The sequence below is a fragment of the Colletotrichum lupini genome, chromosome 5 (genome assembly GCF_023278565.1).
Source record: "Colletotrichum lupini chromosome 5, complete sequence".
Taxonomy (NCBI): Eukaryota; Fungi; Ascomycota; class Sordariomycetes; order Glomerellales; family Glomerellaceae; genus Colletotrichum; species Colletotrichum lupini.
In genome coordinates, this window is record NC_064678.1 from 885,906 (window position 1) to 902,147 (window position 16,242).

Genomic DNA, 16,242 nt, shown 5'->3' on the forward strand with positions numbered 1-16,242 from the left:
GAATTCGACTCAATTCTCCTTGGCAAGAATGTCTGACTTCAACGTGATTTGAGTATCCCTAGTGATTCTTCGTCACTGCCTAGTACCTCCGGGCTTCGACTAGACTGATATGGCGTTCGAGATGTCCGCAAATAGAGTGTGTTGTCACAACCAACTAGATCTTTATCATAGAGGACACTTCATCTAGCTCTTTTGAGCTCACTCAGAAGAAAGAAGCCCACCTGAATGAGGCGTGTGATATGCCTACGACAAGGTGTATGTCCATGAGGAAGGACGGTGTGGCCTTGGTCCCAGAAGACGTGATATGAGACGGACAAAGGGTGTGGACGAGAGAGAGATATGTGTGGTAAAATGTCGCTTGATTGTGCATACGAGCAAGGATCGTGTTTCTTTATAATGGTGTGTTGAAGGCTTGAAGGAAGCGGGTGTTCACATACGGGGTTCGGCATGAAGACACGGTGTGTAAATACCTGTTGAGGTCAAATGCTAGGCCTTTCTCTGACAAAGACTTGGGAATCTTGCCAGAACATAGTCCTTGAAGCAGTAGCTGTGAAGTGAGAAATTCCAAATTCCAGCAAAAGCATTACGAAAAGGCTGGGCAACACATGATCGCTACTTACTCATCTTCACTAGGGGCCAGTCAGAAGGGCAAGAGGCACAGGTTCCAAGCCCGCTTTGTCGACTGTTTGACAGTTTCAGGAGACTGATATCAGCCGCTGAGAGTTCTTGCATGTGCAGTGAACGATTCTTGACGGTCGTTACATATGGGGATAACTACAATGAGTATGTTATCCCATCGACTGCTATAAGGCGACAGTACAATAGTCTCCAGCTTTTCTCCAAATTCTCCGAGATATAAATCTTTTAATTTGCGGATATAATAGAAATAAATCGGAATAACGCCTGATTAGTTCTTCCCCCGCACTCGGATGTACTGTTGCCTTGCAGCAGTCGATGGGATAGCTTGTCGACTGTGGTGTGTCGGCTGTAGTCGTACGTCGCGAACGGACATTCCCTCAAATTATTTGGTGGCAAACCACTCGTATTTTGGGTGGAAGATGCACATTCAGACCGGCATCTTGCAGGTTCCGCATGTCTTCATTTCCAGAAGATGAGCTTTCGGACACCCCTTTGGTCTTCCCAAAGAGGGCATAACCCTCGAATCTACGGTCGTTCCGAACCCGAGTTACGAACAATAGTGCCGATCGCAGGCAATGACGAATTACAAGGCTTTGGTGCGTTGATCAGGCTGTAGTCGAACTTGTTGAGACGCATCGACATACAGAACTTCTTGTAGTGAGCCAAAGCGTTGAGCAATCATCACAAGACATGGAGACAGGGGACGGAGACAGCTCGGCTGGGCCTAACCCACATGGCTACGTTACATCCATGCGGTGCGCTTGCTTACCCCTTGTAAGACCCCCTATGTCAAGGTTTTCAACCTCGCTCCGGGCCTTCTCTACGGGCTACCTGAGCGGTGTAAGCGTATAACCTTGCTCCTGAACGCTCTGCCGGAGGGTCTGGCCCGGTGGAAGTTCATCTTGAGGCTGGCAAAACACGTCTAGCCTTGACTGAAGGTACTGATCAATGCGCCATGCTGCATCGAGTATCTCATCGGCTCCACGGCAAGGACTCGTTTTAAGACGGATCGGCGGCGGCAGCAAGGCAGCAGTGGAGAATGGTCAAGTCGTGCCTTGGTTCTTGCGTACGCATAGCTCCTTAGCTCCTTGAAAGCGCTCATTGCGTACTTGTATGCCCAAGACTCCGCTACAAGGTACACAAGGTTCGTCCGTACGTAGATACAGGCTTCATTGTTTGATATCATGGTTTGATGTCTGTAGTGTTGGGCATTTCAATCACCTAATCAGCGCGTATGATTCCTTGGTGAACTTTGCTACCGCCTATTCCGGATATGGCTTTTTTCCCCATAACCAAATCCTGGGGCCCGATGTTCTTAAAGATCGTACTACTCGATGTCAAGACTTTTTCCATAATACCTCGCTGTCTGGAAGTGATTGCTTACCAGAACGCAGTTTTCGCAACGAGTACGATATACCCAGACCCAAGATGGGCAGTTGACGGTGTACTTGTATCTGTTGATACACGGATAGCGATCCATGGCGGATGTGTAAAGTCGGTGTGGCGCGTTGTTAAATCGTGCAGACTTCTTGTTTGAGCTTCGAAAGTTCGGTCAATATGATTAGTAACGATTTTTAGATGGCTTTGCCCTCATTGGCGAGGATGATCGGAGCCGGTATGGCTTATATCCTCGTAGCTTTTCGTGACATTGGCATCATTCTTTATCTGCGACTTCTACGAGACACGCCATACTTGGTCCTTAATGTGGACATGAACAAAGTGGCTCCCGGGCTTCTTTCCGGTTGCGATTTGTTCAACCATGCTAGGCTCATATGCGTGAAGCCGCAGTAGGAAAGTGGTGAATTGCGTATTATGTCGGAAGAATTGTAGAGCGACAGTTATTTCATTTATAACTTTTCTATGACGACCGGAAGAAGAGGGGCTGATCAACAGGTCAAGCCCAGGAATTGGGCTGGAATTGAAGTCCAATCGGCCGCGATGGTCCCCGACTGGACTGGCGCGAGAGTCATATCACCCATCCATGGCGGACTGCGCTGTCTCTACTCATGAGAATATCAGGCAAAGTAAGGCTCGAGTTAGATCTAGCAACTGGTACGCATGTCCCAGCTCGTTCTCTGATCTTCACTACTCTGCACTTGAACGGGAACATGCTCGGGCTTTGATCCAGGTCTTCTTGGCGAGGATAATTCCCTGAGCGTACAGATGGTTGAGAGATAATCGGTACGGGCTTACTGCCTGTTGCTGCTGTGGTCGTAAGTCTGAACCTCTTGGGCGTGAACACCGTAGCAGTCACGCCAAGCTCACGCCTGTTTCTACTTGTGGAATATTTTTTGAAAAGTTTTGCCACGTTGGGCAAGTCAAACCTTTGAGAAGAGACTGGGGGTGCTATCTCCAATCCTAACCCATGTTCCGCCTGTGGAGAAGTGTAGGCCAACCTGCCAGCCCCTCGTGTCCCACGCGCCCTGGACTCGCAGCGGAATTTGGTCCGAATTTGACTTCAAGTCAGCCGATGCGCAAACGAGTTCCGTCAGTCTTAGTAATGTTGGAAGTGGCAGAGGGAAATTGCTCTATGTTATATGCTCTTAAAAATCGCCCAGTACCTTAATCTGTTATCCGTTGAATCCGACTACATATCCGTCAAGAGGCGGTGGACCTATGCACGACTCGTGACGAAAATTTCCCGTCAAGCTACATCCACCATGATACGCATCATTTGATAGCATAAGCCGGTTACGTCGGGATCGGTCGGGCGTAGACGATATGGCGAGCCTAAACTTCACGAAACTTAGTACGCGACTTGCTCCTCCAAGTAAGGCAAGTAGGTACCGAAATCATTCTGAGGCGACGAGAGATGTTTCTCCGATGTTGTGTCCATCCCTCAAACTTCTCGAGTTGCTGCAATTGTTCTTTCGACCTTTCTCCCAAGCCTACCTAAGGCCATACACACAGGGAGCACTGCCAATCAATAGATAATTTGAAATAGATGTAGTAGACAAGACTATGGGCTGACATTGCCCAAGAAATGACGTTTTGTGACGGTGTGGCTGGCACTACTCTGAATCGTTTCAATAATTTAGGGGTTCTTAGCCAGCCACCTCGTGCCTAGTAGTGTTGTTTTCCCTTTTTCTCAAGAACCCGAGCGTTGGAGTCGGCGTTCAGGCATATGTAGAGCTCTTAAGAATTTCACCTGCCGGGCTGATTTGAAACCAACCTTTCCCACATGAGAAAAATCACGCCATTTCCGACAGCGCCCTCCTCAATCACCGGGCAAAATCCACGGATTTCTGCTCGAGGGCTAAAATCAAGGTTTGTAAGCCCAAGCTAGGCAGATCGTCCATGGATCCTTTGACCAGGCGCTCGGGACCCGGAGATGCCTTCCAATCTAATGCCCAGGATAGAGGGTTCTAGCTCACCGATTCAACGCCACAAGATGGACCCATGTACGTGGTGCTACGTAGAGTTCAGCCCGTTACGGCTTATATTCTGACAGGTGACAGAAATGGGGCGATTATCACTTAATGTCCCTGTAACTTCTCTGCCGTTCTGCCGCCGTCTTGATTTGGACAGACCCGAAGAAATGTCGGTATGCTATTTGCTACTTTTGCCTGAGCGCAAAACTGCGGGTCCGACTGACCCCGGTCACGCTGCCCAATGGCATGTCAGACTGCGTGTCTGTTTCTGTCGTTGGTCTTATGAGGCCTCTTCTCTGACTTGGATTCGAAGTCCGATCCGTTCAGACAAGTTGGCTGCTATCGTAATACGGTGATACCAACCGTCCAGAATCAAGGGCCCTAGAGACGATCAAGGATAAGTGCCTCATCGCAGCCCAATCGTGGCTCCGAGTAAGCGACTTCGCATGAAGTGCAATATGATTTATGATTGTAGTTACGATCAAGAGACTGTTGGTTGGGGGGAAACTGCAAGTCATCTCCTACCGGTGAATTTGACATGGCGGCACAGAACGGTGATTTGCCCAGTTGTTTCTGTAACTGGTCCTCTCAGAAACTGATTATCGTTTCTCATTTCTTTTTCTTGTATTTCATCTCGATGTTAGCTTCAGCTTGACAGGCAAATCAAGATTCAATATTCCTAGAACAGCTACCGAGCCGCGTTATCGACGAAGTTCGTAATCCCTTCGCAAGACAGACTCAGCTCGCCGTAGGGCTGCGATCACACGACTCAAGCTTGAGCTAAAGGTGTCTCTCAAGATGAGATAAAACATCAACAGATTTGCGAGGATCAATACCCAATATCGCGGTAACGTGTGCATTGAAGATGTCTGTAATACATGACAGCGTTCCAACTCTTGGCCATGATGAGCGTGCCCTCCATTACTTGCATTCCACATGAGTAACATGACTCCTTTCGGTACACAACTTGCATCAACAGACATGGCCGAAAATCATCACAGTGTGGCAGATATGGTGTTTGTAAGTCAAGTACACACTTTGCGCACCACACGACCTTTGGGATCTTGGGACTCACTAACTTACAACATGAAGCATCCATTCCCCAGGCTGCCGACCAAGCTTCGGATGAGAATATGGCTCTTAAGCTTACCAAACACCCGAACAGTTTCGATTCGATGCGACACATCCCATTCAACCTGGGGGACTTCTCCAGCAAAAGTCCCGGCCATCTTACACGCTTGCCGCGAATCAAGACAAGAAGCCATACGATTCTATGGTAACTTGAAATTCGGAATAGCTGGAGTACCAAAGATTTACTTCAACCCCGAAGTCGACGTCTTACACTTTGGTCCACTAAAAGGTTTCATGGCGGCATCCGCACAGTACTTTACAGCCATGTCTTTGTGCGATGCGTCAGACCTGATGGACGTCCGCTACTTGGCCATCGACGATTCCGTTTTCGGAAACGGACTCGACAGGGGCTTCGTCTCTGACCTGGTTACGCGTACCATTCGTCAACTTCCACGGCGTATGCCGGGGCTGAAGGGAATTGTGTTTGTGCGCAGTAAAGCTGTGTCCGTGTTTCGAGAGACTGAGAATTATTGCAGAGACCTTCAGGCGCTGATTGGGGCTGCAATACGGGAAGTTGCCGACGAATTTCCAGACTGGAACGTTCCATCGTGGTGTACGGCAACGACATGTACGGATGAAGACCGGCAATAGGGATGGCTCAGCTGGAGGTTTGTGAATACTACGATAGAAATTCACTAGAAACTTCGAACCCAGCCGTAAAAGTTTGCCCCGATTGGAGGATTCACTAGAAGCATTACGGACTCTCGTAGCCTACCTGCGTGTAAGCAGCTGGATCTCGATCCATGCCTGAATCCCAGGATAGGGCGAAGGCTGAAGTAGCACCAGATCCCCAGCAACATGACACGAGACAACTTGAAGTCGGAAGTATCATGAATCGGTAAGGTTCGCCACCGGATATAACAAGTCAATCCTGTTATCACGAGGTATCAATCCGCGTTGGATAGACATGAGCATAGGCCGTGGGACAAATGACAGGCATGGATAGAAACACGAGTAGGCCAGGGAGCTCACCGAGATGCGCGCCACGAAGATCATTCTTCTCCCACCGGTTGCCAATCGAAGCACTTTAACATCCAGGAATTACCCTAGCAAGGGTCTCGTGGACGCCCTGTTGGGCGGGTATTAATTCTGCCCAACTGGCCGTGCCCCGGAGCGCCTTAGAAGCATGGGATGGCTGGCCGCCCTTGCAAGCCACTGACAGGGTCTCGGACCAGCATCGCCCGGCGGATTGACCGTAAGTTCTGACGCTTGTTCACCGGTTTTGTCTGAACTCTCATCCTTCACTGGCATTCGCTGAACGAGGAATGTTGCTTATTTGCAATCTTCAACATTGCTCGAGAGCTGAAAAGTGCCCGTTCGCAAGTTGACTCGCGAGAACATCGCGATGAGCTACCATCTATCATGAGGGAGATCTTCAATTCAGGGCCAGGAAATGAATAAATGAAGCCGAAAGTACACGGCATTTCGGTGGATGCAAATGTCATTTCCCAAAACAGCCCGCCACTTCGACCTCAACTCCAGAACAACCGTCCTTCGTCCAATCACGGAATCACAGAAACATGAGCAACACTCAACGCGAGTATCGAAGACTGACCGAAGACGAGGAGAATGCGCTAAGCCGCCTATACCCAGCAGTCAAACAGGAGCTTCGCGAACGGCCAGGGGTGTACATGTTTCAAGACGGCCAAAATATCGTCATCGAACTAGAAGAGGACATTTCAATACCGCAGCAAACTTTCATCAGAATAGTCGCCGAGTACAAAAGACTGAAGACGGCCCAACACAGCGGCGGTCCTCGGCCAAGACGGGCGAATTCTCAGTCATCTCCCCTCAGTTCACAAAACGATGCAACACGAGAGACAGGCAAGGAATGATGAAATATGACGGACAGGAAGAGGCTGGCAAGAGGTATCAGGACAAAGGCCTCGCGTGATGTTCGAACTACCTCAAGTCGTAGCGTTCCTTGAGGACGGGGGACTATACTTTACAGCGTGGGAAACAGGAAGTGGACTGGAGTGATTGACAACATCATTTTTGGGGAAATGATGCGAATCAACAGTGCAAATGATACGGAAACCATAATGACTTCAATTGCCTGCCGTGAAAGTAGCAAATCACCTCACAATTCCTGATCAAGTCCACGTGCCTCCAGCCACATCCATCCACTGTCCGCATCAAGAGTGACGGCTCATGTCCGGCTTCCCCACCAGTCTATGATCTGCTATCTCCATTCAGACTCAAAGTCCCTCTCGGTAGTTGCCCCATGTCAAAAACCCACAGGTTTCGTTAAAATACTTCCCAGATCGGCAAGATCTCACCGAGAAAGTCGAGTCATGCAGCCCTTTCATTACCGCCCACGGGGGCAGACCGACTTTGACGGCACGGGAGCGTCATATTTGATGTGCGTCCATACTCAGGCTGGACGTATCGTGGTCACCTTGGGCTTCCTGCGAAGGTCTGGCCTGCTGAGTGGGCAGCGCAGGCCTGCCAACTGAAACCAAGAGCCCAGCCTGCTATTGTGTGTTTGGTCTGAAGCAACCAAGTACTGTGAGGTCCAGCCTGCAAGTCCCCAGAAGATGTATTTACATGTAAGGGCACCCGAAGTGTGAGTCGGAGAATTGTTGTATTCACGGACAAGGTCCGTGAATACCACCAGGTTGGTGTTGGAAGAGGCTTCCATTCAGGCCAGGGTGCGTCTTGCCGCCGTTGCCCACATGCCGACGCGGGACGGTGTGGGCGTGAGACTTCAGTAAAGTATGCACTTCTCTCCGCAAAAATTGACCCATTATCAAGGACTCAGTGTCCAAGCGGCATGGTTAACAGCCGCAATCAGTAGACTATCAGGCTTATGCCTCAAGTCCACAATGGAGCCTGGGTAGCATTGAGACCCCTGACACTTGTTGGGCCGTCAGCTCAACGAATCTATCACCCATAATCATCTCAGATCACTGATCAGCTGCCAAGCTATTGAGACTCTGCACATGAAAGCTCGTAGGTGTACTCGTTAAAGTATTCGCTGGTATGGTGTCCTCCAGAAACTTATTTGAGTGTACCTCGACCAGCGACTGCGTGAAACAAGAGGCCCATGTAACTTGAGCAGTACTTAGGAAAGGTCACCTGGGTAGGGCCTAGCTACTTCTGTATAACCAAGCTGAAGATCAGGATGTTTGACAGGTATCATTTGTGAGCAACATGGCATTGTCCTCTTTAGCCCGATTGGAAGGCATTGCCATCACTGCCCACGGAACAGGCCAGCTCTTTACAAGTGAGTGGTGTGCAGGCAGTCCTAATGAGCCCCCCTTTACAGCTTCCACTACTTCAAGCGACAGACCGCACCTTTCACTGAGCGAGGTAACATTCGGACTATTAACTTGACTGCTAGAGGCACGGGTACGCCGGAACGGCCTTGCTTCCGTCTGAAATAGCATTCACCAGCAGGTTACAGCCCTCCAGTCCATCAGCCTCGAAATTCCCGACCGATAGCGCGGCTTCATTATGGACTTACCAGATACCTAGAGAGACGCATTGCCTCGCGCTCAGACACTCTTCCCCAACAGTCATTGAAAAGTCTGATCATCTAGTACTATGTATTCGGCCTAGGGTGTATTGAAAGAGAGCAACAGCCTAATATCCAAACGTAGGTTTCCAACCGCCTACCTCATCATCCTCGTGTGCCACCCGTACCACATGCACAAGAAGGCCGTCACCGTCCGATACATGATCTTCGTCTCATGGTACCTTAAATCCAACTGAATAAGACCCTACTATGATAGACCGAGCGCGCCTAGGCTCTAGCCCAGCTTCAAGAGGGAGCCTCTCCGTACCCATGAGTCCCTCAAGGCTGGTGGACATCTCGAGCTTCTCAAACCCACCGCAAATTATCAACAAATAGCTCTCGTATTTGTTGTCAGACCGACCCAACCCCAAAACTCCACCTCATCGACTTTCTACGGCGAAAGATGCCAAGAAAACTGCTCCCATCGTAACTATTGGAGTGATACGTCGTAGATCGGGCATGAAGATGCCGCGTAGCGCCATGAGTACGGCGGCCGACATGGCCTATCGCATCAGTTCGGTAGGGCGGGGGACCAGCAGACCTGAACACGTACTGACCAAAAGCTAGGATATCTGCCCCGGCGTGAATCCGCCCTCCAGCATCAGTCTTTCGAGTTTACCAAAAGATGTGGATGGAAAGGGACAACGATCACAATGAGGGTAAAGCCCGATGGAGATGATGCGCTGTAGCTTGTATCTCGTATCAAAGAAGGAATCTGAAGAGCTCAACGCCGGATACTCCAAGGACGCCGTCAAACTCAAGCCGAAGCTCCCATGTCCCAAAGTTCAGTCGCTACCATACGTCATAGCCTTTCTGATGATAACCTTCCCGCAGCTCATGTACCTGTAACCAATCGCCAATGGACAAAAGATAGCCCCCAAACACGGACTGATTCTCTGGGTCTTTCGAGGCAACTATGCTCCTCTGCTCTAGAGAACCGAAGCGAATCTAGTGATAGAGTTGGCGACAATGCGCAAAACGAGGCCGGCAATGCCGACCACGACGAAGATCTGTCCGAGTTCGATCCAGCTCTTCAAGCGGACCTCCGTCTCGACGAAGCCACCCTTGAGGTCCTGGCTCGCGGGGAAGCGTCCCGTGGACAGGTACTCTTCCATGATGGCGTCCTTCTCGTACCACCGCTCGCGCAGCCAAGTGTCAAAAACTTTGGCGTCGTCCAGAGGGATATCGGCGAGGCGGAAGCGACGCCAGTGGAAGTTGACCGACTTGGGGGGGCGACCTTGGAAGTAGGTGCTAGTGAGAGTAAAGAACTGGTCGCCAAACTTGCCACGGCTGGAATGCTGTCAGTACGTGTCGCGTACAATGTTGCAAACGAATGCGTGGAGAAGCCTTCACTTACGGAACTCCTTCGTACGCGACTGTGCAGTCGTAAACGTAGTCAAGCGAACCTTTCAGCTCGTTCAAGCAGAAGAACGTGCCTGTGCTCCGGGGCAGCAGGACGTGTTCGGGATCCTTAAGGTCGTTCTTCTTGGCCCAAGCCGCCGATTTCCTGCGACCATTGGTGGACAAGTTCGTACCCTCGGGGAAGAGTAAGAGCCACATGGGATCAAGATACTTGTTCCCGTTGGCGCCAACGTGTTGCTTCTTCAGCTTCTGAAGTCGGTGCGCGAGTCGCGGCTGGTCGGTCGACATCTTGCGCGACATGAAGATGAAGCCGTAGAACATCATGCCGGCGCCAACTCCGGGGATGTACTTGAGAGATTCCTTGAGAATGATGTAGATGTGGCCATGCATGCTCGGAGAGTTCGCGTAGGCCACCCACCATAGGTAGAGCCAATCGGTGTAGATCTATCCAGCACCATCAGTATCCCCATATTCCACATCACAATTGTGGTAAAGACGAGGTGCATCGTACCTGATGGTTCGCGATGAGCACCACACGCTCTGGAAAGTTGAACTGGACCCTTCCGTCCGCCGTCTTCTGGATCTGCCCGTTCATCGACGCATCGCCGCTTATTCTGATGGTAGTACTGCTCCAAATATGGGTCATGGCGGTGATAGTCAGGCCAAAGGACTGCTTCGTGAGTGCCATGTAGGAGTAGAACATGTCGCGATTCGCCCAGTATAGTGGAACGCCCAAGATTTGGGTCGTGATGATGCTGCGCGCGAAACATGTTAGAAAAACGCTGTCGCAAAGGTTGACCAAGCAGCTCTGTGGGGAACGTACGCAAGGCAACAAGCAGCAAAGTAAACGCCGAACGAGAAGCCCCGAAGGACCTGCACTACTAGGCTGTGTTTGACGCGACCAGCCGGATGAGGATCGCTTGGTTTTCTGACCAAGCCCGCGTTGGGAGCTGGCGCAGGAACCTTGATATCGCTCTTCGCATCGCCTTTCGCATCGGTTTTGTGGACGTCGGTCGCCATGATGGCGGTTATGGGATTATTCGTTCGGTCGTAGCCTTGAAGGGGAGATTCAAGAGGCATGAGGATGGCGTCGGAAGGATGGAAACCACCCGAAACGTATGGGATATCGCTTCAGGGCTTCTTAGGGACGAGGCCCTCGTTGCGCGGTGGTGAAAGAGTTGGCCGTGACGTCGCGTGCGACCTAGCATGTGAGACGAGCAGCTGGACAGTCGACAGCCAGGGTGATGCCTGGCGCGGCGGGGTCGGAGGGTCGGGGGAGGAGACGGTCGATCAGTGCCACCGAGAGGGCAGGGCAACGGAGAAATGTTCGAAGTTCGTCAGCATGTAGGCTGGAAGAAAAGGAAGCCGAGGGTAGGAGTGTCGATGTTCGTAGGACGGGTTAGGTGAGCTTGGGTGCCTTGTAGGAGTTTGAAGCTGCTATGCATACGGCGTCATCGCGGTTGAAGGTGTCAAGCTGTGGTTCGGCCAGCAGAGTTAGGTCGGGGTAGGGATGGCCAGATAGTTAGGTCGAGCAAGGTAAGGTCGCGTACGAGGGTATGAGGCGGTAAATGGGCGGCAGAGTGTTGCCTTTGAAGCTATCCGAACAGGCTTGGTGAGGCGTCAAAGGAGTATGTACCCTGCTCAAAGTGGAGGAGGGCATGAGGTAACACAACGAACAGCAGGGAAAGAATCTACACAGTACAGACTCAGAGTTGCGGTAGAGACATGGTCCGGTGTCTTGTCTGGTCTGGTCTGGTAACTGGTTTGAGTCTGCAGCATCGGCCGAGCGCAGCCAGCTCACGGCCTTGGCCTTGGTTTTGGGCCGAATCTGGAGGATGGAGGGGTTCACGGTACGTACTGCGGTGGTATGTCATCGTCTGACGGTGTGCGGTGTGCCGGCTGCTTCGGAGAAAGTGCGCCTGCGCTTGGAACCTGACTATCAGCATGGGAAAGCACCAAAGTGGGAGCTGCCTGCCTGCTGCAGCTGCGACATGCGGAATGGCTCCATGGCGGGGCAAGCACGCACGGCTCCCCCTCCACAATTGGCTGCATTTGGTACAGGCACGTGCCATGTACCGTAGAAACTCACGCCGTTCGAACTTGCGTTAGCCCGTGCTAACCCTGCTAGCGGTTTAGTAGAACTATAATACTACCTAATTTAGGTAAATACGGCCGCTACGTAATTTTAATATAGACTAATATTTTAAGTAATCGGATTAATAAGAGCTTACCGTCGAGGCTAGACTTATAATTAATTTAATTTAGTAATTATTTTAATAAACTTAACGGATTTGGGCTTTTTACGTTAAATTAATAGAAATAGGTAAAAGGGTTAATTAAAAGCCGTGTATACGTAAGTAGCCCCTAGCCTCTAGCCCGCCCCTAATCTTTAATAGCTTAATTACTAAGTAGTTAGACTATTAGGTCGATATACTACTTATTAATATTATTACGGACGTCCTTTATTATAAAAATATACTCTAGCCTATTATTTTAAATAGTATAGTTTAGAATCTCTTTTTATAGCGTCTCTTACTTAATATAAGTTTTTATATTATATAATTCTTATTTAGTATAATTAATAGCCTCGGTTAGTACGTTTTTAATCCGGATCTTATTAACTTAGTTACTATTAGGCTAAATAAATATTTTATATTATAAAAAGGCCTAGTTAATTATTAAGCCCTTTTTATTAGTTAATTACGTAGCTATTATAATAACTATTTAGGTAATTATTATCTTTTTTATACTAATCTCCTACTTAAGCTCTTTTTACTAACTAACTACTTTTTTTTTTTTTTAGTACGTAAGCGTCGGTTATTTTTAAAAACTACTATTTAAAGGGCTTATTAACTACGGTATTGAGAAGTTAAAAAAGAGAAGTAGTTCTTAATAAAATAAGGTAGGGCGTAATATTATACTAATATAATTATATAAGAATAGAATTTATTTTATAAAAAGTAGCGACGTTTATAATATTACGGCTAGCTAGTTATAATAAGTATATTAATAAAAGTTAAGGCTATAAGTACTAAGTAAGTAGTATCGTAATTATAAATAGCTTCCCTAAAGCTATATCTATAAGTCGTAAAATAAGTAAGGCTTTAGTAATTAATTATAATCTCGTTAAAAGGGATTTTTAATAAAAATAACTAAAAACGATTATAAGATTTAATACTAAGTTAATTATTAAAAAAGCTATAGAAAGTCTATCTTTAAGCCTAGCTTAAGTTTATACTATATATAAATCTTTTTATAAATATATTTTTTATTAATAATTACTCTTATTTATTAAATAATTACTTAGTAAATACTAATAAATAATTACTTAGAGTAATTTTAATAATTACTTTATTACGTAATTACTATTTCTTATTTATATATAACTTATTTATAATTCTTCCGTTTTATAAAAATTACCTTATATTCTTATATTTTTATATATATGATATATTATAGCTATTATAAGCCTACGGGGCGGGCCTTAGTCTTAGTTATATATATTAAGTTATAATATTAGGTCTCTTTTTTGAAAGTCTTATCCCTATAGACTTATAAATAAGTCGTTATGACCTAGGTTAGGGCTTTATTAAATAATTCTTTTAAAAATACTAAAATATTTACTAGATTTTTAATATATCGTTAATTAAAACTTATTTTTAAAATTAAAGAGCGAGAATTTAAAATCGAAATACTTTATTCTTTTTATTATTTATTAGAGTAAAAATATAAAATATTAAAAAGTAAATTAAAGTATTATAAGTATATACGTTATAGTCGTTCTTATAACATAATTACTAATACTATATACGATTATAAGTTTCTTTTTCTTTTATTAATATTCTCTATATTAATTATATTTATAATAAATTGCTAAAGCTTTAAAACTAATAAGTTAGAATATAGAAAAAAAAGTAAAAGAGCTTCTTTTTTAAAAACGGGTAGAGGCTTTATATTATATATAAGCTAAAATAGATTAGTCTCTATTAAAATTAAATCGTTTTTAAAAGAAAAAAGATAATATTTAAAAAAAGGAAAGTAATCCCTAATCTTCTTAATATTATTAACGAGGATAAGTTAGTTATTATATAAGAGGTATAGTTTAATAATATTTTTAAAATAATTAATTAAGATATTATAATAACTAAGAATTCTAGTTTTAATTTTAACTTTAATATTTTAAAAAAGATTCCTAAGAGTTCTAAAGGTTCGTAATAAGTTCCTATTTATTTTCTTTATATCTATAGTTTTTTTATTTAATTAAAAATTCTTATATCTCGTTCCTAACTCTATAATCAATAATTTATTTAGCTTCGTATCTTAATTAGTTTAGTTTAATAATAATATAATTTTCTATATATAAACCTCTTAATATAAGTTCGAGTAATAAAATATAAAAAATAGGATTGTATTATATTATATTTAGTAATCTTAATTCGTAATTAATTAATAAGACTTTTTTAGTAATTTTAAAAAGTCTAAGTTTTTTATAATCTAATTTATTCCTTACTTATTTTGTTTTAATATTATAATAAAAGAGATAAGTACTACCCCCTTTTTTAAAAAATAGTTATTTAATCCTTAATCTATTCATATTCCTCTTTATATATTACTATATAAACTCGAGGTTTAATAAGGCTTATTTATAAATCTTTTTAAATTTACTTACGTTTATCATAGCTTTTATAGCTTATAGTCCTTATTATACTTCTCTATATATTATTAATTAAAATATATAATTAAAATAAAATAAAGATTCTTTTATACTTTTATTAACTATACTATTATATACGAACTAAGCTATTAATAAAAGTACTACCTAATTATCCTAGTTATAGTTTATATAATAACGAAGGTATATTTTAAAAATCTAATTAATCTTTTTTATTTATTTATTAGTTTATAAATAAAATAATATCAATAGTTTATAGTCTATACTAAGTTATAAAATTAAGAATTTCTAAAACTTTAAAGTAAATAGCTTATCTTTATTAAAAATAATTTCTTTTAGTAAACCGTAGTTTAAGAATATAACTTTAATAAATACGTATACTAAGTCTTTTATAGTACTAAATTCTTTATAAAGAATAAAATAAGTAAACTTAGTAAGTCGGTTAACTATAACTAAGATATTATTATATTATACTTTAATAATTAGTTCTCTAGACTTTAGTAGTTTAATAATAAAGTCCTATATAATTAATTACTATACTTTTATTAATAATTATAATAATTATAACTTACCGTATAGTTTATATAAGCTATTCTTACTTTTTTTATAAGTTACGTAATCCTTAATTACTTCTATAATTTTAATATATATGTTACGAAGGTAACTTTGTTTACCTTATTATTCGCCTTATTATCAATATTACGTAAGCAAACTATATACCATATTAATCTACGATTTCTGTAGATTATTATAGGTATTGATTATGTAAGCAATACTGCTTATATAAGCTTACGTGAGCAATGGAAAGTACTGGAAGGTAACTGAATAATCTGGAATTTACTCGAGGCGGAATTACGTACTACGATTACGCATTCACTTACGTATACGCTTATTAATTATATCATAATTAATAAGCAATGGAATCTTCTAGTAGGAGGTTTTTATGCTTATATATAGGCGTGTATTTGCCTACCTAGACCTTTCGTTAAGCAAGCAACTTCTCATATAGTAATTCAACTATATTACTCTCTTTATTACAAAAACCTCTTTTATATACGCTTATTTCCCCTATATTCATATATTCTTGCTTCTATATGAATATTCACTTTTTATATTCTTTATAAGAATGTCCCGCATTACCTCGTTAAAGCTATACGTGCTAGAATATATAATAAATTTATTATAATATTAATAAATCCGTTTTTACGTTTTAATAATTCCTTAATAACTATATATTAATATATTATAAATTTCTATAATAAGCTTAGGGGTTATTTTTCTAATTAGGCTAGTATTAATCCTTTTAGTTATTATAAAGAGTTTTGTAATTAATATAAAGCTACTATTCTTTTCTTATTTAAAAATAATTTATATTTTTTTAAAACCGCGACTTTATAGTTAGGATTCTTATTAAGAGCGTTTACTTTATTATTTTCTAAATCTTTTTCATAAATAATTTAAAAGCTATATTTAAATAAGAATTCGCTCTATTTAACTTATTATTTATTATAAAGTTTATAAAGTTCTTATGGTTTATATAAACTATAATT

At 43.5% G+C, this 16,242-nt stretch overlaps 3 protein-coding genes across 3 annotated transcripts; 1 reads left to right on the forward strand and 2 right to left on the reverse strand.

Annotated features, from left to right (window-relative positions):
- Window positions 1-9: 9 nt before the first annotated feature.
- Window positions 10-4,914, reverse strand: CLUP02_09694 (uncharacterized protein; the record flags this gene model as incomplete). The annotated part of the gene is made up of 25 exons (XM_049288672.1): window positions 10-58; window positions 222-389; window positions 438-534; window positions 621-725; window positions 926-971; window positions 1,065-1,136; window positions 1,195-1,287; window positions 1,386-1,466; window positions 1,506-1,632; window positions 1,710-1,835; window positions 1,861-1,901; window positions 2,024-2,167; window positions 2,332-2,588; window positions 2,644-2,899; window positions 2,964-3,132; window positions 3,231-3,253; window positions 3,398-3,457; window positions 3,544-3,598; window positions 3,788-3,921; window positions 4,014-4,050; window positions 4,116-4,195; window positions 4,266-4,306; window positions 4,400-4,589; window positions 4,745-4,790; window positions 4,847-4,914. 25 exons carry the CDS (start codon window positions 4,912-4,914, stop codon window positions 10-12), a joined length of 2,565 nt encoding a protein of 854 aa, XP_049145816.1.
- Window positions 4,915-4,991: 77 nt separating this feature from the next.
- On the forward strand, window positions 4,992-6,976 carry CLUP02_09695 (uncharacterized protein; the record flags this gene model as incomplete). Its single annotated transcript, XM_049288673.1, has 5 exons — window positions 4,992-5,030; window positions 5,117-5,174; window positions 5,308-5,709; window positions 6,317-6,336; window positions 6,599-6,976. The coding sequence occupies 5 exons, from the start codon at window positions 4,992-4,994 to the stop codon at window positions 6,974-6,976; spliced, it is 897 nt and encodes a 298-aa protein (XP_049145817.1).
- Window positions 6,977-9,587: 2,611 nt separating this feature from the next.
- CLUP02_09696 (acyltransferase) lies at window positions 9,588-12,028 on the reverse strand (the record flags this gene model as incomplete). Its single annotated transcript, XM_049288674.1, has 11 exons — window positions 9,588-9,948; window positions 10,016-10,464; window positions 10,532-10,775; window positions 10,844-11,075; window positions 11,170-11,221; window positions 11,255-11,369; window positions 11,468-11,494; window positions 11,571-11,657; window positions 11,727-11,848; window positions 11,903-11,952; window positions 11,977-12,028. 11 exons carry the CDS (start codon window positions 12,026-12,028, stop codon window positions 9,588-9,590), a joined length of 1,791 nt encoding a protein of 596 aa, XP_049145818.1.
- Between the last annotated feature and the right edge of the window lie 4,214 nt (window positions 12,029-16,242).